The 18,906-nt window shown below is 46.0% G+C and overlaps 1 protein-coding gene across 2 annotated transcripts; it reads right to left on the bottom strand.

Annotated features, from left to right (window-relative positions):
• Positions 1 to 2,754: 2,754 nt before the first annotated feature.
• Positions 2,755 to 18,571, bottom strand: PGAP4 (post-GPI attachment to proteins GalNAc transferase 4). 2 transcript variants are annotated; one of them, XM_081151249.1, is made up of 2 exons: positions 18,254 to 18,571; positions 2,755 to 6,701 (listed from the first exon to the last, which is right to left on the bottom strand). In XM_081151249.1, the coding sequence occupies exon 2, from the start codon at positions 6,621 to 6,623 to the stop codon at positions 5,412 to 5,414; it is 1,212 nt and encodes a 403-aa protein (XP_081007375.1). In that variant the 5' UTR covers positions 6,624 to 6,701; positions 18,254 to 18,571; the 3' UTR covers positions 2,755 to 5,411. The 2 variants fall into 2 exon arrangements, with proteins under 2 accessions (XP_081007375.1, XP_081007376.1); XM_081151250.1 differs by having other exon boundaries at positions 18,374 to 18,571.
• Positions 18,572 to 18,906: the final 335 nt, after the last annotated feature.

Here is an 18,906-nt window from a genome sequence, read left to right as displayed (position 1 = left end):
ACCGATCAATGGCTCTCTCATCATTGATGTTTCTGTCTCTCTCCCTCTCCCTTCCTCTCTCTGAAATCAATAAAGATATATTTAAAAATATATATATATATCAGGTTGAATGTACAAACCACCATGGTCTCAGGTCCCTGGGTCACAGCAATGCCAGGGCTCAATGCCAGGGCTCACATCGCTTCCCGGATAAAAACAGATTGGGGTGAGGTACATTCTTTGTCTAACGTGTTGCTGGCACATGAGTTTTGCAAAGGACTCAACTTATTCACATTTAATCACAGCTACACTAACAAAACATCAAAGGCACCAAAAGATCTGTAACAGGAAAATGATCTTTAGTTTTCTGTTCCTCCCATTCAGTTTCGTAGAACGGTTACCTCTCTATTCTTGATTGGTGTTAAATCACAGTGTTTTGCCCAAGGCTACCCTTAGCGCCCAGAGCTGCACGGTCAGGTTTAAACCCTGTCACCCACGTAACTTGAGAAGAGCTCACTGATACAATGTGGTGGTCATTCCTTCACTCTCCTTCCAGCCTCTTGACCCAAAAGTCCTAGAACCGGGGTGGTGCCACCGTGGGCGGTGGTCATGTCTAGATGATTCCCAGGAAGATGCAGCTGTTGCAGCCTGAAGGAGAAACCCAACCTTCCCCGAGAGTCACACACAGGCGGACCCTCCCACCCTAACAAGACCATGATAACAAAGTAAAACAGTAGCTAGGGGTGTGGTGGCGCAAGAAGAGCCTTTGTGCACTTGCCACTCCATCTATCTGGCAAGCCTGCAAAAACTTCTTCTACGGGGTCAAGTTGTACCTCAGAACCAACCCTCGCTACTTGGACCCTCCTCTTTGTTCCTCTGCATCTAATTTTCTTCCCTAGCCCCATTCCTCTTCTTCCAGCATTCTTCCTTTTTGTGGGCAGTTGTTAGAAAGGACAAGGGTCTCAAGGTCTGGGCAGTTGTAAATGTTATTTCTTGCTAAATGTTACAATATAGCAGAGTATTTTGAAGATGCAGCAGTAAATAAATAGGAAGAGCTGACAACCAAGTCATGCCCTTGAATAGAGCACCCCAAAAAGTGAACCTCTTGAATTCAGTAACAGTTCCACTGTAAATTCTTTTTCTTTCTCTCATTCATTTCCTACTACGTGTCAGGTGTTGCTCTAGGATCTGGGGATGAATTATATGAAACATAGAGGACCCCTGATATTGTAGACCTTATATTCTGTAGCAGGAGATAGAAGGGACAACCCAAAATGATGTGTAATGACGAGCTTTGAAGGGAATTAACCCTGGTAGTGTGATAAGGTGATAGATGGGCCTGGGGGGTAGGAAAGGGGGAAGACTGCTTTAGATAGGAGGGAAAGAAAGCCCGCTGGAGGATGGGGGGGGTTAAAGCTGAGTTCAGGCCTGAATCATAGGAAAAAATTGGGCAAAGGGAAAGCATTACAGACAGAAAGGCCTTGCAGCAAGAAGCAGTGAGGCAAATACAAGGAGCTGAAGGAAAGCCAGTGCGGTTAGAGCTTAATGAAGGAGGGATAAGACACGAAGTCAGAGTCTGCAGGGGCCAGATCACATCTGGGAGGTAGTGTAGGAGTTTGAGTTTATTCTAAACACACTATGATGCCAGGTCCTAGCAAAGTAATGCATTATTGATCCAGAACATGGACTATCCATTGTTGACTTCCTTTGCATTATCCACAGACCGGTCCTGTAAAGATTTCATGACAGTTGAACACACAAAGGATTTATTATACAAGGGACTTTGGGATACACAAGAACAGGTGACAAACGTGAGACCCTCTGCTTCACTCTAATCATTGCTCTCTGCTCCCATCTCTGACATACTAAATCTACCACACTCCTACATTCTTATGCCACCGGTTCCTTGTTCATTTTTGATAAATTCATCATTTGCCGTAGGATTTTCATCTGGTTTTACCCCCAAATGATGAACAGAGATGCATTTTTGAGATCAGTTCGTTTATCCATATTTCTGTGTAGGTTGTTGCCAAAAAGGTCAAGATGACTTGTTCCATTCTAAACCAAAAATTCCCATTCGGCAGAGTGATGACTCACAACTACTGTGAATCATCCAAGTACCAGGGTGAACTGCCAGCCACTGCAGGTCTCCATGGCAGCTCTAATATATTAAGCACTTTTTTTTTGCCATTAGCACTATTCAATTTCCAACTGTCTTTGACATAGCCCCAAGGGTTTTCCAAATAAAATCCAACCTGTGCCAGTTAATGAACATTTCTCAGCAAATTCCTTGTAGTTGGGATAAAAATATCCAAATTGTTCATGTGACTTAAAATTACCCAAATTTATAGCATGTGTTACTGCAACTCACAATGAATCTTAGTGTATCTAGAAATCCCACAGTAATCAACTCCAATTAGAATGCCTCTCCACCCAAATTAAGTTACCAATTAAATAAGTTCTCCCAAATGAGAAGTGTACTCAAGGTAAATTAGATTAATCTTATCATTATATAAGTCCTACTTGTATTCTCCAGTTACAATCTAGTATTCTCACCATTTTTTCTTGAAACAATAAAAAAGAATGCACAATTCGAATGTTTCTATTTGAGAAATTCAGTTGTGAATTTTCAAGTGAACAGCCTATTCTTTTGCATGGTACTTTGGGACTCCACAGTGCTGTGCATGTGTGTGTCCGTGTGTGTGTGTTTTTGATACTATCTGCCCACATCCGAAAAAATCCATCCCATAGAATAAAAGAGAATGACAAAAAGTCTTCTTGGGACACCTCGGTGGAATGGGTGCTTTTATTTTAACTGATATGTCTATGCAAATACACTCAGTCACAAATGAGAGCTTCTTAGGCCTGGCTATAATTTAAACTCTGAAAGATGAGCGGGACTATTAGAGACCTTCACCCCCCGGTAACCTATGCCCCTTGATATGGGAAGGGGACTTGGGTTCTCCTCTAGTCCCCTTGTTTAGGATTAAACGGGAGATTTCAGCTTTGGTGTGAAGCTGTCAGCTGTCCTAATCCAGGACAATATACAAAAATTGGACTCTAGGAATGAGGGACAAAAGAGAGGAAAATCTCTAAGTGAGTAGAGATAAAAGGGCAGCACTGAGCTGCAGAAAATGTCCAAGGACAGCAGACTCTAGTTAAGATCAATGGGAGGAGATGTCTTGGGGTATAGGGAGAGAAATTAGACAAGGCAAAGATGGCCTTGGCCATCCAGAATGAAGGAATCAGGGGAGGAGGGGATGTCTGCATGCCGTAGACAACTGAATTAGAAAGAGCAGAAATGTAAACCAGCAATGATTCCCTGTCTTGAGCCTGGGTAGCTCAGATATGGCTCTCCTGCCACTGGACAAAATAATTTTCATGAGGGGATCCGATCACTAATGCAACAAACTCTAATGAGGTCTAGGTTGAGGGTGGTTCTGTTCTCAAACACGGGGGTGTACCAATTGCTGGGAGAGGAGGAATGAAGGTGTGGAATCTGAACATCTTAAGTAAGTCATCTAGTAGCTCTGATCACTTTGGACATTCCTGGGAAATACGTAACAGGTCACTATAACAACACAACACGACATGGATACCTGTTTGTTCCCCAAGACCCACATGACAATGAGCTTCTACCATCTTAGTTTACAGAGATATTATTCAGTCCAGGTTACAATCAGATTTTACAAGATAATCTGACTACACAAATATTTATAACATGAATGTGGTTAAGAAAAAAGCACAGGGGCCAGAAGTTGGAAGAGCTATGTTTCAGTCCTGTTCAGGTGTGTGAACCTGGAGAAGTTGTTCAACGTCTCTGGGACTCAGTTTGTTCATCTGTAAAGTGTGGTGCTGAACCCACTCCCACCCCCCATGTACTCCCTCTGTGTCCGTGAGTGGATCCCCAAATGGAAGGTCACTGTGGAAATGTAAAGCAAACGGAAGATGTGGCACTGAAACAAACTGGACAACTGCTTGAACTCTAATATGACCACCTGTCCTCATGAACGGACTTATCGTCTACTGGTTTGATCAGTATCGTCAAAGGCCATTTATCTGTAACTTTTGAGAAAAGTAATTTTCACGTGATAGTCTTGGAATAATAAGCTCAAGAGGAGTCTCAGATCACTTCTAATTTGAATGAAAAGTACTTTGGGCTTGGTTGGAGGTGGGTCCAGTGGAAAGCTGCATTCCCTTCAGAAGTCACAATGACAAGTCAACCTTTATTCTAGCAGTGGCTGGTCTGGAACAGCTGCCCCATGTCCTATCTCACACTCTAAACACTATCATCAGTATCTTTATCCAAAATACACTTGATTTTCATATGCTTATTACAGGAGAGAAAATAACTAAAATTTACAAAGTGCCCCTTCTGGGCTAAGCACTTATAAGGTGTTTTACATACATTCTGTCATTTAAACCTCAAGGCAACTTTAAAAGTAGGTACCACTGTCCCCATGTTACAGGTGAAGAAACTGAGACTCAGAGTGGTCTTGACTTGGCCAAGTTCACAACACCAGGACATAAGAGAGATCTGAAATAATAATCCAGGTCCTCTGACTTCACAGCCCATGTATTTTTTTCTGTATCATCATGCTACCTAGAAGAAAAGAAATGAGGATGACTGGTTAGCAAAGTTAGGGAAAGGGATATGCAGTTCATAAACAGCTCCCTCATTCTACATCATTCTGCAATGTCCAATTTTCAAATTATCAGAATATGACAGAAATCTTCAATATTAAGTGACTAATAAACACAAGCAATCTGACTTTGATGATCCATAAGGTGCTTTCGAATTCTGCTGTGCCCTTAAGTTCTCACTAACAATATTGATTATCAGTGCACTACAGTGCAGAAAAGAAAAGGCAGGTAACAGAAGCCGGTCACCTGCCTCCAAGCTGCCAGGCGCTGCACAGCTTTTATCGGCTTTCATGACATCAAGTCAAGGAAACAAGTGGAATCTATCAACATGACCCTGCCTCTTTAGACATACATTCTAAACACATCCATTCTCATGGCCAGTGAGAAAGAAATCGATTCAAGGGGATCTCACCTTTCACCAAATTCTACCCTTAAAATACTTAACCAGTCACATCACTGTGCGCAATACTTTTGGCAGTCACAATCTCTATCACGAAGCACAGCTGAAGACAACTGGAGACTATAACTGGTATTTAGACTCCCCCCTCGGTGGGTGGATCAGACTGCATGAGGCAGTGTGGCTGTGTGGAGGGACAAAGGTCTGGATCTGTGGCCAACTGCTTCTCCTGCCAAGGTTCTCAACTGGTCTGTTCTTCTGCCATCCCAGTATCTACGACCTCAGCAACGTTAAAACAACGGAATATCTGCAAGCAATCGTGTCTAAATAAAGAGCTCAGTATATGAATCTCCAAGAAGCGGCCAATTTCAGAAAGACATTTCGTGGCCCGCTAGAGCAGTCTGGGGTGAAAGTTGTACCGGAGGCTGGAGAAGAGCCCGATGTGTTTCACGAGGTTGGGTTCCACCACGTAGGCCCGCTCCCCCTTGGCCCTCAACAGTGAGTACAGTGCCATGTCCTTGCCAAAGCCCTGATGGCAGTACACCTGGGACAGGTAGGTGAGGGTCCGGCGGGCCGCAGGGGCAGGGAAGAGCATGGCTGGGGTGCAACACTGCGAAGCAGGGACCACGCTGTACAGGGAAGGGCTCAGCCGCCGCAGCTCCAGGAAATAGTGCCGGCCCACCAGTTCCACCAGCCCCATGCTATACAGGGAAAAAAAGAGCAGGACTGGCCAGCTAAACCCCGGGCGGCTGGCAAACCGCATGTATATCCAGGTCAGCACGGGCCCCAGCACCATGCCCACCCCGATCCACTCCAGGATCCGCATGGGCTCGGGGTTGATGTAGTGCTGCAGCCTCTCGGGATGGTAGAGCTTCAGGTAAAGGGCATCTCTGAGGTGCGGCTCAGACAGGCGAGCCCGCAGCAGGTGCTCCAAGACTGGGAAGATCTGCTCTTCGGGAATGGCGTCGTCTTCCACCATCAGGACGTAGTCGGGGTTGTAGGTCTGCAGGGAGGACTCCAGGCAATAGACATAGTCCTGCTTCTCTTTCTCAAACGAGTTGGTCGAAGGGTCGTCGCCGTAATCATCTTCAGTGCCCTCGTAGCGGTTGGCCACGGGGACGTACTTGGACAGCAGCTTGGCATCCAAATGGCTCACGCTGCGCTCCACGTTGCACAGGAAGAGTTGGTGCCCCTCGCACTGGGGGCCACACTGTTGCAGAAGCCGGTGGAACTGGGACACCACCTGCAGGACGTAGTGGAAGCCAGGTTGTCTGTCCACAGTGACGATGGTGATAACCAGCCAGGGCCGTGGGGTGGCCTGCCAGACGATGGGCACCGAGCCGTTGGCGGAGGGCAGCTCCTCAAAGTAGTGGAGGGCAGCTTCACCCTCTTTCAAGCTTTGTTGCAGGTACTCTTGGCTCATCTGGTTCAGATGCCAATGGCGAAGGTAAAAGTAAGAGTGTAGAAGCCGGTGACAGGCCAGGGGGGCCAGCAGGCCAAACGTCACCACCGTCAGGATGAAGAGCTGGACAGCAGTGCTGCCCCAGGAGAGCCGCCTCAGCCTCCGGAGGAGCATGGCAGCGGGAGGGGCTGGTGTGCTCATGAGGTCAACTTCTGGTCAGGTCTGGTCCCGAGAGCAAACCATCCTGGGACTGCAGGCCCAAATCAGTGCAAGTCGAACCTAAAGAAAGAGGAAGCAGAGACTGGTAAAGGGCTTCTAAAATCCAGGGACAGAACTCAGCACATATCAAACCAGAAATTCCAGTTCTAGGCTGGGTAGCTACTAGAGATTACGTATTTTCTCCAGTACACTATTCTTTGGTTGTATCTGCTAATGACCCCTTGGATTCTTTTGTTACTTCTGTAATGAAACCTTGGTGCATGCGACCAAGTCTCCATGCCTACAAGTAGGTGCTTAGTTAGGTTTACAGTGTGCCAGTGAATCACCAGGTACACCAGTAAATTCATTATGTCAATTAAGCAGCTGCACAGACATGGGTTCTTAAAGCAGACGCATAAAAGCAAGGCTTGACACAAAAAAATAAGTACCTTCCAATGTAAATGCACTGCAAATACTTGTTGCTGTAATTTCTGAAAACTGTCTTTTCTGCACACACCCAACTCTCCAAAAATGACAATTTATGGTTCCCTGAAACGTCTTTGCCAAGATCTTCCATTCCTGTTTCTCTAATCTCATGCAACTATACTGAAAATTGCATCTCAACTGAGTCCTGATTGTTCTCCCATTTTATTTTTTACTACCATGGGAACCAGTAAGAGAAAGGATCTCCCCTGTGCAGGAGAACTCTACAGCCCCATCCTTTAGGAGAGAAGCAAGTGTCTGAGGTAGGCAGAGATGAAGATGGGAGAGACAGTTGCCCTTAGCAAGTTCCGGAAAGAAATCTTGAGCGGCATGCTGACTCAGAGCGCAGGCCTGAGGTCAGGCACACGTTGGATCCCAGCTCAGCCACGCGGGAAAGTCACTTCACTCTCCACACCTTGGATTCCTAACCTCGAAAATGGAGATAATACTACTCATCGCATAGGGTTACCATGAGGATTAGAAGTGTTACAGAGCAAAATAATGCATAGTAAAAATGCCATCAAACTATATCCCTATGTACAAACTCAGGCAACATCTTAGGCCTAAGCAGACCTAATGATCAGAGGGAAAAGAGGTTCACACCAAAATCCAGAATTAAAAGGACAAAGCCAGGATGACACCAGTAAGGTCAACGCAAAACTAAACAGTGTCAACTCGTGAACACAGACAACAGTGTGGTGACTGCGGGGAATTGGAGGGGGAGGGCATGGGGGGATAAATGGTGATGGGGAAAAATAAAATAAAATTTAAAAAATAATAACAAAATGGTGTCTACAGAAGGTACACCTCTTACTTCAGAAGCACATAATTTGCACACACTTGGAAGAAAACAGCCTAGCTTGTGAATTATCTTGAAGGAAGGGCTGACTACCCAGGTACCATACAAGGCTGTTGTGGTGCAGTCTCTAGGCGTCTCATTTTCATATCCTGTCCCTGGGAACACAGAAAGACCCCCTTTCCTAGCCCATCTTCTTCCAGGTGTGGTCCTGTGACTAGGGCTTACCAGCAAAGTGATGGGTGTGACTTCTGGGCCAAGAGGGTTGAGGGCAGATGTGCCTCTCAACTTTCTCTTTCTACATCTACCAGCTGAATGAATAGCCTTGGCGGATATCGAGAAGAGGGTGGAACCACCAGATGGCAGGAGCCTGTGTCCTTGAATGACTGCATGGAACAAAGGTACCTCCCAACTACGCACCTGCGGCACCCTCCCAACCAGCAGTGGACTGTGCTGTGAGTTATACATACACCTCTGTGCCTAGCTACTAATGATTTTTGGACATATTTATTCCAAAGGTTAGCCTACCCTGCCCACCAGCGTTGTGTAGGATACCAAGGCTCTCTACAGCAGAGCAGGTCTTCAAATGGTGTCATCTAGTTCTAACGCTGCTGAGATGCTCTAGGAACCTAACTCTTGTTCATATCAATTAGTCTATGGTAAAACTGGTTTTGTGATATGTTGTTTCACTTAAAGTTGAAAAACCTATTAATGATGTTAAGTGAGGACTTACTGTGTGACAACATAGTAAATTTAAGGAAGCAGAAACAAGTCTCACATCAGCAACAGAAGCAGATCATGCTGTGGGATCCCAGGGGTGAGACAGACTATCCCAATACTAGTGAGAGATCTGAACAGCACTGAAGAGGGAGATAAGCAGGGAGAGGTTTGAATAGTACACAGCCCCAGCTTGCTGGCTTGTGACTTCTGGAGTACTGCAGACCGGTTGCTTCTCTCTGGGATCTGCTCAGGTCCAGGGAGTTAATAAGCCACGTGGCTGCACTTCTCCATGGCCTCACCAGCATCACTACTAATGAAAACCAAGGACCGAAAAGGGTTGAGCTCACACTCCCACTAAGCTGGCCTTGGGAACAGTCATTCAGGTGGCTTCTGGCTCACCCTTCTCCTCCTACTCAAGAGAGCTGTGCCCACTTAGAAGGAGCAAAAACCAGTCAACAGATAAAGCCTGCAGCCTGGAAAATGCAAGGCACCTACTAAGTACTAAGATGACAAAGCAGAGCTCTGTGTTTGGTATAAAGCTGCTATCCACCCTCCTTCAACACACTCTTCCAGTGACAGTTTTTGGTAAAGCAACAATGTGACACTCTTTAGCCCAGATAAGTCCCAGGGGTAGGATGTTTCCAGGCCGGTGTGTGCACACACATAAATGCACACGTACACAATTGATTTAACAATATGAATCTGATCATGCCAATCTCCTCTTAATAAAATCCAAAGCTTCTTATCATGGTCCATGACGCCCTTGATGATCTGGGCCATCTTCAGGCTGGAAGTTGGCAATGTCTTTCTGTAAAACGCTAGACAGCAGTATTTTAGACTTTGTGGGCCACACGCTATGTGTGTGGCATATTCTTCTCAGATTCTTTTTTGAAACTCTTTAAACACGTAAAAACTATTTTTAGTACTCTAGTCAAATAAAAACAGGCTGTAAGCCAAACCTGGCCTGGAGCCCACAGTTTCCAGCCCCTGCTCTAGACTAGCACTGTCCAATAGAAATGTAATGCACGTTACACATGTAATTTAAATTTTTCTAGTAGCCACAATAAAAAAGTAAAAGGAAACAGATGACATTAATTTTAGTATATTTTAATGCGATACATCAAAACTATTATTTCAACATGGAGCTAATATTAAAAAATTATTAATGAGGTTATTTTACATTCTTTTTTTTCATACTAAGTCTTTAAAATCTAGTATTTTACACTTACAACACATCTCATTTCATGAATATGCAAATCAAACCCCAATGAAATGTCACTTCACACCTGTTAAGGGGCCTGTTATCAAAGAGACAGTACACAGCAAATGCTGGGAAGGATGTAGAGAAAAGGAATTCTTGTACACTATTTGCTGGAGCATACACTGGTATGGCCACTATGGAAAAAAGTATGGAGATTCCTCAAAAAACTAAAAATAGAATTACTGTATAATCCCACATCTGGATATATATCCAAAGGAAAAAAACCCACCACTTTGAAGAATTACCTGCACTCCCATGTTCACTGCAGCACTATTCACAATAACCAAGATATGGAAACAACCTAAGCGTCCAATGGCAGATGAATGGTTTCATAAAGAATATATGGTATATATTACATGCAATAAAATATTATTCAGCTTTAAAAAAGAAGAAAATCCCGCCACTGGTGACAACATGGATGAACCTGGAGGGCATTAAGCTGAGTGAAATAAGACAGAGAAAGCCAAATACTGCATGTTATCTCTTATATGTGCAATCTTAAAAAAAAAAAGGTCAAACTCATAGAAACAGAGAGTGGAGTGGTGGTTGCCAGGGGCTGAGAGGCAGAGGGGTAGGGAGAAGTTGGTCAAAAGCCACCAACTTTCAGTTTTAAGATGAATAAGTTCTGAGGATCTAATGCATAACATGACGACTATGGTTGAAAATACTGGATTGTATAACTGAAATTTGATAAGAGGATAGAACTTAAGTGTTCTCACCAAAAGAAAAAAAAGTTAAAAAAAGTAAACTCTATGTACAGATATGAAAAAAATTTAAGCTATATCTTCATTTAAAGAAGATATAAAAAAATATGTATAGCACTTCCCGGTTTGGCTCAGTGGTTAGAGCATCAGCCCACAGGCTGAAGGGTCCTGGGTTTGATTCCAGCCAAGGGGGCACGTACCTCAGTTGCAGGCTCAATCCCCCGCCCTGGCCAGCACACGAGCGGGAGGCAACCAATCGATGTGTCTCTCTCACATCATATTTCTCTCCCTCTCCCTCTCCCCCCTTTCCACTCTCTCTGAAAAAGCAATGTGGAAAAAATATCCTTGGGTAAAGATAAAAAAGAAGAAAGTATGCATGACATGCTACCATTTGTGTGGGGGAAAAAAAGGGAGGGAAATATACATAAATGTACTTGTATATACATAGACTATCTTTGGAAGGATATACAAGAGACTGGGAACTTTGCCCCCGAAGAGGGGAACTATGTGGCTTAGGGACTGGGGTGAGATGAAAAACATTTGCAGCTTTTGACTTAAAGGTACTGACTTATAAAAAATAAATTTTCAATTTTAATATATTTAACAGAAATATCATTGCCCTCCTAGCAATTTTATAACAATAGCTTGTTAGATTCCTTGCTAATCCTTGGTTCAACCAGCCTCCCCCATCAGAACATGAGCTGATCTGTCTTGATCACCATGGATACCCAATACCTAGCACTACCTGAGGGTAAAGTCCGTATTATTTATTGAATGAACAAACTGATTGAGGGAACACCCTTACACCAGATGACTGGAGAGGCCCTGAAAGCACCAAGTCCTCCCGGGCCCTTGGCTTCCTGCTTGAATTTTCCAGGAGCTTGCTAAGGAGCCTGGTGTGCTTGCAGGGCTGGCTCCAGAATTTCTGTACAAAAGAGACTTACGTGTTCCAAGTAGTAAAGGGGACTTTCTTGAAGCTATATAAAGCAAGCATGAAGATTTTCCTTAGATTCCATTATTTCTTAGGATGGAAACTAAAGAACCTAGTGCTGATATAAAGGCCTTTAATCCTGGGCAATTTCCCTACTGGGAGCAATAAAATCATCAACATCTCAGAAATCCCTTGTTTTGAAAATATGGTGTGAGACTGCAGTTCTACTGATAATCAGGGAAGGGGAGGGGTTCCGTTCAGAGGACACACAGTCCAAGATCTGCTCTTGCTAGGGAGGTGAACAACCCCAGATCTTTTTTTTTTTAAATCCTCACTGTTGAAGGGTGCTTTTGTATTGATTTTAGAGGAAGAGGTGGGGGGAGAGAAACATCAATCGGTTGCTTCCTGCACCCTACCAAGATCGAACCCGAAACCTAGGTATGTGCCCTGACTGGGAATCGAACCTGCAGCCTTTTGGTGTACGGGATGATGCTCCAACCGAGCCAACCAGCCAGTGCAACAGCCCCAGATCTTCATATCTTATAATAATAGCATGTATTTCTTGCTCACTGGTCTGTGGATAGCTATGGCTCAGCTGGGTTCAGCTCCAGACTACAGGTCAGAATCCGGTCACAGCACATACCTGTCATTCCCTGTCAAGTTGCAGAACGGCCACCTGGGCATGCTCTTTTGGTGGATGGAAGCTACACAAGAGTCAAAGTATGCAGATACATTTACAGCCTCGTGTAAGTGTGCCATATAGATCAAGTCCACTCGCCATGCAATGGCCAAAGCAATGAGGCAGAGAAATGTACTCCTCCACACAGCAGAGGAGGGGAAGTGAAGATTCAATAGAAAGGGAAAGCAGAAGGCTGATTTCTAAGCCCTCAGGAAAAAAGATAGGATCTAGCCATCTGCTGAGAGTCTGGGAAATTTCTAGAATGCTCATAAGGCATCTGGCCCCCTATCATGCTATACTGTATAGGTCAGGACAGGCCATAGCAATGACTCTAAAGTCCCAGAGGTTGATAAAAACTGAGATTTAATTCTTGCCCACGTTACTTGTCCATTATGGGTTGACTGTCTCTGCTCCATGTTATCTACACTCTAGGACCCAGGTAGACGGAACTGCCTCTTCCCTGAACATGGCTGGTTTTGTGGCACAGGGGAAAGGGACAGATAGTGAATCTCAAAGCTACAGCTCAAAAATTACATCATGCCCACCTACATTTCACTGACCAGGGCAAGTCACATGATAACTCTTAAGTGCAACAGGGCAGAGTCATGTATTTTTCCACAAGAAAGCAGGCCCTGGTCTCTTTTTCTCTACCTGAATAAAACCTGCTTTGTTCTCACTCCAGCTCGCTCTTGAAATTTTTCCTGGGTGAGTCAAGAACCTGGAGGTCGCCTGACTAGAGAAAAGTCCTGGAAACTCAGGCGCAGGGCCAGCCCCTGGCACTGAAGCGATCTGGTAACAGCAACACTTGCTAATTAGGTGTATTTGTGTGAAGAAATTGTTTGATCTCTCTCAGACTGTTTTGCCTCTGCAAAATAAGAAAACAAAAGATATCTTATTTGTGGAGGTGTTGTAAAGATGAAATGAGATAACAGCTATGAAAAGGCCCTTTGTCAGACATGACACTGCAGATGATGGCAGTGTTTTACATTATCAGCATCCATCCGATACTCCGCAGCACAGGTCTGAACACAGCACTCTCATTCTGTACAACTGTCCACCGATTCCCCGATGACTGCAGGATCAAGTCCACATTCTTAGCCAAGATTCTTCACAATCCAGTTCCAACTATCTTTCCAGACCCATTTCTACTCACACAGGTTACATCAACCATCAAGAGTCAGTTCCAAAGGGACCTCTTCCAAAAGCCAACCCTGATCTCCCCCAACCAGAAATAATCTTTTTTTCTCTCAAGTGCTTAGGCCCCTTACATGAACTTTCCCCCAAGGACATTCGTTTGTCACTTTCTACTTTAGATTGTATCTATTTATAGCTACCACTTAGTAAGCTCCAACTACATATCCAACTTCTGTACTAGACTCACATCTATTTCTTCTGACCGAAACAACACTCTCAAATGGAACGAATCCCATTTAGATGGGGGGGAAAAGATGCTACCATGTTGCAAGCAGGAAATTCAAACACAGGACAAATTTCAAAGCCCATGCTTTCCGGCTGCTGCCGGCTGCCTTCCATCGCTTTATTCATGGCCCTTAACTTATGCCCCAAGGAACTTACAAATCCCTTGTTAGTGGATTCAGTCTGATTTATCTTTGGTATCCTTCAGAGACCTAGCACAGTACTCCACACATAGAAGAGCACTGTATGTGACCACAGTCAAGTTGGTTGCCTTCCGTGGGCCTCAGTTCTTCAGCTATGAAACTGGAGTATCAAAGAGCCTGGTCACATAATGAGCACAGATCAACTTATTTGTAAATGTTCGCTAAGCACTTATGTGCCAGGAACTGTTCTGAGCATCTCATTGATCCTCATAAGAAGCCTATGAGCCCTAGCTGGTTTGGCTCAGTGGTTACAGCGTTGACCCACAGACTGAAGGGTGCTGGGTTCAATTCTGGGTCAAGGGCATGTACCTCAGGCTGCATCCCTGGCCCTGGTCAGGGTGAGTGTGGAAGGCAACCAATCATTGTGTCTTTCTCACATTGATGTTTCTCCCTCTCTCTCTCCCTTCCACTCTCTGAAAAGTAATGGAAAAAATATCCTGGGGTGAGAATTTAAAAAAAAAAGAAGCCTATGAGAAGTACTATTACTAAGCTCCTTTTGTACCTAAAGAAACTAAGATACAATTAACTTGTTCCCAAGGTTAACAAAGCTTTTAAGGAAACTTGAGCCCAGGCAGACTGGTTCCAGAACCCATGTTCTCAACCAATATGCAATAATACCTCTGCATAGATTGGCAACCCAAGAAAAGCAGCTGAAAAAAACATCAGAATGTTAACAAACTTTCAGAATGTGGGCAGTAGCAAAATTAACATGTAAAAGTAATATTATGTATATTATATATACTAATTGATTCCACCTAATCAACCACCAAATTAATTAATGGGATAAAAGGTACCAGACAAAATGGGGGGGAAAACAACTAAAATACACAGAAATAAACTTAAGAAATATGCACATATACTATAAGAAGGACATTTAAAAAGTCTTTAATAAATGGAGAAAAATAACATTTTCCCAGCTGGAGAGACTCACTAATGAAAGAGGAGATAGAGGCCTTTTTCTCCAAAATTCATCTCTATAGTTAACATAAGGTCAATTTAATGTACTTTAAGAGGATGTGGTCCAGTTCAACAAACGGGCACTTTCATATAAACTGGTGTAGCCTTTGGAAGGAAAGTTGGGACAGTATCTATAAAAACGTTATACGTATATCCCTTTGACAGAGAGATTTTACTTGTAGGAATCTACCCTGCAGAAATGCAAGTACATGCTACCAAAGATGGACAAGAAACGTTCAGGGCAGTTTTTATTTGTAAGAAGAAAGAGAAAGGGCGAGGTGCAGGAAGGAAAGGAGAAGGCCGGCTGAACTGCACGGCAAGAAAATGCCTGGCAACAGGAAACAGGCTTAGGGTAATTACACAAGGGGATTATATATTAAAAAGAAAGAGAGCCCTGGCCCGTGTGCTCAGCAGTTAGAGCGTTGGCCCGTGCACAGGAAGGTCGCGAGTCCCATTCCCAGTCAAGGGCATGTACCTGGGTTGCAGTTTTGATCTCGAGCCCAGGCAGGAAGTATGCAGGAGGCAAGCAATCGATGTGGCTCTCTCACATCAATGTTTCTCTCTCTCTCTCTCTCTCTCACCCCCCCACTTCTCTTCCTCCCTCCCTCCCTTCCTTCCACTCTCTCTAAAAATCAATGGAAAAAATATCCTCCCATGAGGATTAACAGGGGGGGGAAAAAAAAAAAGCCCAGGACAAAAGAATCTTAGCTAGGTCTCTTGCAGACTGAGTGTTTGTGTTCCTCAAAATTCATATATTAAAACCCTGATTCCCAATGTGATTGCATTTGGAGACTGGGTCTTTGGGAGGTAATTAGGTCCTGTCCCTGGAGCTCTCCTGCTGGGATCAGTGCTCTTATAAGAGGGACAGGAGAGAGCTTGCTTCCTCTCTCTGCTCTGCCAGTGAGGACACAGCCAGAAGATGGCCATCTATAAACCAGGAGGAGGGCCTTCACCAGAACCCAACTGAACGGGCACCCTGATCTCAGACTTCCAGCCTCCAGAACTGTGAGGAATGTTTCTGCTGTTTAAGCTACCCAGTCTATGGTAATTTGTTATAGCAACTGAGCAGATTTTAAAACTCTCTAAGGGAAAAACGCAAACTCTGTCAATGCAAATTGTAGAAAAGTGTTCATAGTATGATCATTTTATTTTAATGGGGAATATAACTTAGTGAAGAAGAGATGAAGGTATGGGAGGTGAAGGTTTCCTGTTTTGCTTTCTATACTTATGCAAAAAGCATATATTATTTTTATCATCATTATGAAATGTTCCATTCAACAAATACTGAGTCCTGTGTGTCAGGCACCAGGAGGGTGAACGTGACATTCAGGGCTCCTACACTCAGGACCCGTGTTATCAAAAGCCAAGTAGAAATACAAACATGCTTTTGGTTTTTTTGGTGGAGCAGGGAGAGGTTGGTTCCCTTAACCAAAATATTCTAAAGATCTGGAGTTAGGTCTAATAGAGACTGCTAGGAAATGCTCACTTTGGTGGCACATACACTGAAATTGGAAGAATATATTGAAAATTAACATGGGCCCTGTGCAATGATGACAGTAAGCTAACAGAGTACTCCATAATTTTATTATTGTGATGGTTACATTTGACAAAACTCATCAATATATACATTTAAATTGTGCATTTTACTGTACCTTAATAAAACTGATTTTTTAAAAACCCAGAAAAGTGATACTGGGTAATAAAGAATCTGCCAAACCAGACATTAAACCTATTATAAATCCTCAGGAATTAAAAGTTTGGTGCACTGGCACCAAAATATACTAAAACATGCCAAAATCCACAAAAAGACACAAATAAGTAATAATTTATTCTGTCATAATTGCAGCAATTGGCTATCCACTCAGGGAAAGTAAATTAGCTCTCCACTTCATAACTCCACCTAGAATAAATTCCACATTAAAATTTTTAAATGAAATCTTTAAAGTACCTGAAAAAACTGCAGGAGAATATTTATATAAACTTGGGTTAGGAAAGGTCCTCAAAAAGAAACAACAAAGAAAAAGAATAATAGATCTGACTAAATCAAAAGTTAAACTTATATATGGTCAAAGATGAAAAACTGGGAAAACCATTAAGGAAACTGGGAAAGACTGTGCAACATAAATGACAGAATTACTACTTTAACGTGTAATATATAAAGAGTGCTTAAAAATCACAAACAGAAAGTCAACTGAAAAGGGAGGAAAAGGGAGGAACAGAATTAAGTCAATTCACCCACAGAAATGCAAAAGGCCAAAACATCATTAAAGGTGTTTATTTCCCCTGGGTAATCAACACATTGAAAAAGGTTTTGATTTCCCCTGGGTAATCAGACATGCGAATTAAAACAAGATATTACTTCTGTCCCTGTTATTGGGTTAACTATGCCTATGCAGAGAAAATTTTAACATATCCAGAAAAATCTCAACAACCTAAAAGATGAAATTTGAAGTTATCTTTATTTTCTCCTTTACGTTTTTATTTCCTGACTGTTCTGCAATCAACTCTTCCTTTAAAAAATTCTAATAATTTTGGACACGGTTGTCTTTTCTCACCTCCTAAATGACCTCGTACACTGCACTCTAGAAACGCACCCCTGAAAAAAGCTATTTCCCTTACCGGTGTAACTCTGGGGGATCCGCGCAGGCTCACCCGGCGGGTGTTAAGCTCTGCCCGGGGGTCCCGGCCGCCCGCAGCCCGGCGGAGAGCGGGGCCCGCAGCCGCCGGTCACACCCTCCCGCCCGAGCTCCCCCGACCGGGGCGCACTGCGGCGCCCGGACCCCCGCGCGGGCCGGCCGGGCGGGGAGGCGGCCGCGGGGCCTACCTGTCCCCAGGGAGCGAGGGGGGCGGAAGGCAGAGCCCGGCGCCGGCGCCGCTGACCTTGGACAGTCCCCGCCGTGCTTGGGCCTCAGTTTCCCCCGCGGGCCAAGGCTGACCGTCTGGGCGGCCGCGCCGGCGCCCTCCGTCTGTTTTCAGGGGCCTGAGGGGCGCCTGCCCTTGCCCGTCGCGCTCCTCGGCCCCGGGCTGCGGTCGCCCGCAGACACCCACCAGGGCAGCAGCGCGGCCGCGGGGTGGGCGCGCGTGGACCCGGCTGCGCGCGGGCGGCCATTAGGCGGTCTGCTGGCCGGCTGCGGGCCCGCGGGGCCGGGCCGGGCCGGGCGGGGCGGGCGGCAGGGCCGGGGTCTCGCCGAGGCAGGCGGAGGCGGGAGGCGCCCCCGCGACGCCGACTCCCCCGCGCTGACCCGGGCGGCCACGCTGGGGCGCCTCCCGCCCCCCGCAGCCTGCTGGAAGGAAGCGCCGGCGCCCCGGGCTGGGCCCAGCGGAGCCGCCTACCCCGCGAGCAGGACCCGGGCGGGCCGCCCCGCAGCTGCTCCCCGCGCCCCGGCGGCCGCCCCCATCCCGGGGCCCTCACCCGGGTCTGTGCGGGCGGGCGCTCGGGCCGCGATGCCGCGGGCACCGGGAAGAGCGCGCCGCGGAACCTACCGGGGGCGGCCGGCTGCGTCCCCGCGCGGAGGCCGCCCGTGTCGCCTCGTCCGGCTGGCCCAGTCCCACGGGGAAGCCGCTGCCGAGCCTGAGCGGCTTAGGGGTGCGCCTCAGCCTCACCTCCTCCTGCGCGGCGCAGCTCCATGTGACCTGCGAGCCGCGGCGCGAGGCAGCCCCGGGCCAGCCCGGGGAGAGGCCGGCGCGGCGCCGACTGACGGGCGCGGAGGGAAGCGCAGGCGGGCGGGGAGCTGACGCCGCGAGCTCAGCCTCTGCGCCGCGCAGCCCTCCCGGCGGCCGGGCTCTGCCCGGGGACTCGGTGTGGCCAGTAATAGGAACGGAGCAGGTCCGGGGACGCGGGAGCACGGGACCGGCCGACGATGCGCAGAGGGCGGGGGCGCGGGAAGAAATGAACCCGAGAATGCGTATCATATGTGCCTAGCCCATGGGCGCAGACACGTGTGGGGAAGGCCTGGGGTGCAGCGCGAGTCGGATGGAGGGGGCAAGGGGAAAAACGGGGGACATCTGTAATACTCTCAATAAAAATAAATTAAAAAATAATAATAGCGGACACCCCTTCCACTCCCCCCACACACACCCAGCGTTACCCCAGGCACCTTATGAACATTCCTTTAGCTTTCACGTCACTCGGTACA

This window comes from Miniopterus schreibersii, assembly GCF_964146895.1.
Source record: "Miniopterus schreibersii genome assembly, chromosome: 11".
Classification (NCBI taxonomy): domain Eukaryota; kingdom Metazoa; phylum Chordata; class Mammalia; order Chiroptera; family Miniopteridae; genus Miniopterus; species Miniopterus schreibersii.
Note: the sequence above shows the minus strand (reverse complement) of the source record. Positions and strands in the feature narration are given on the sequence as shown.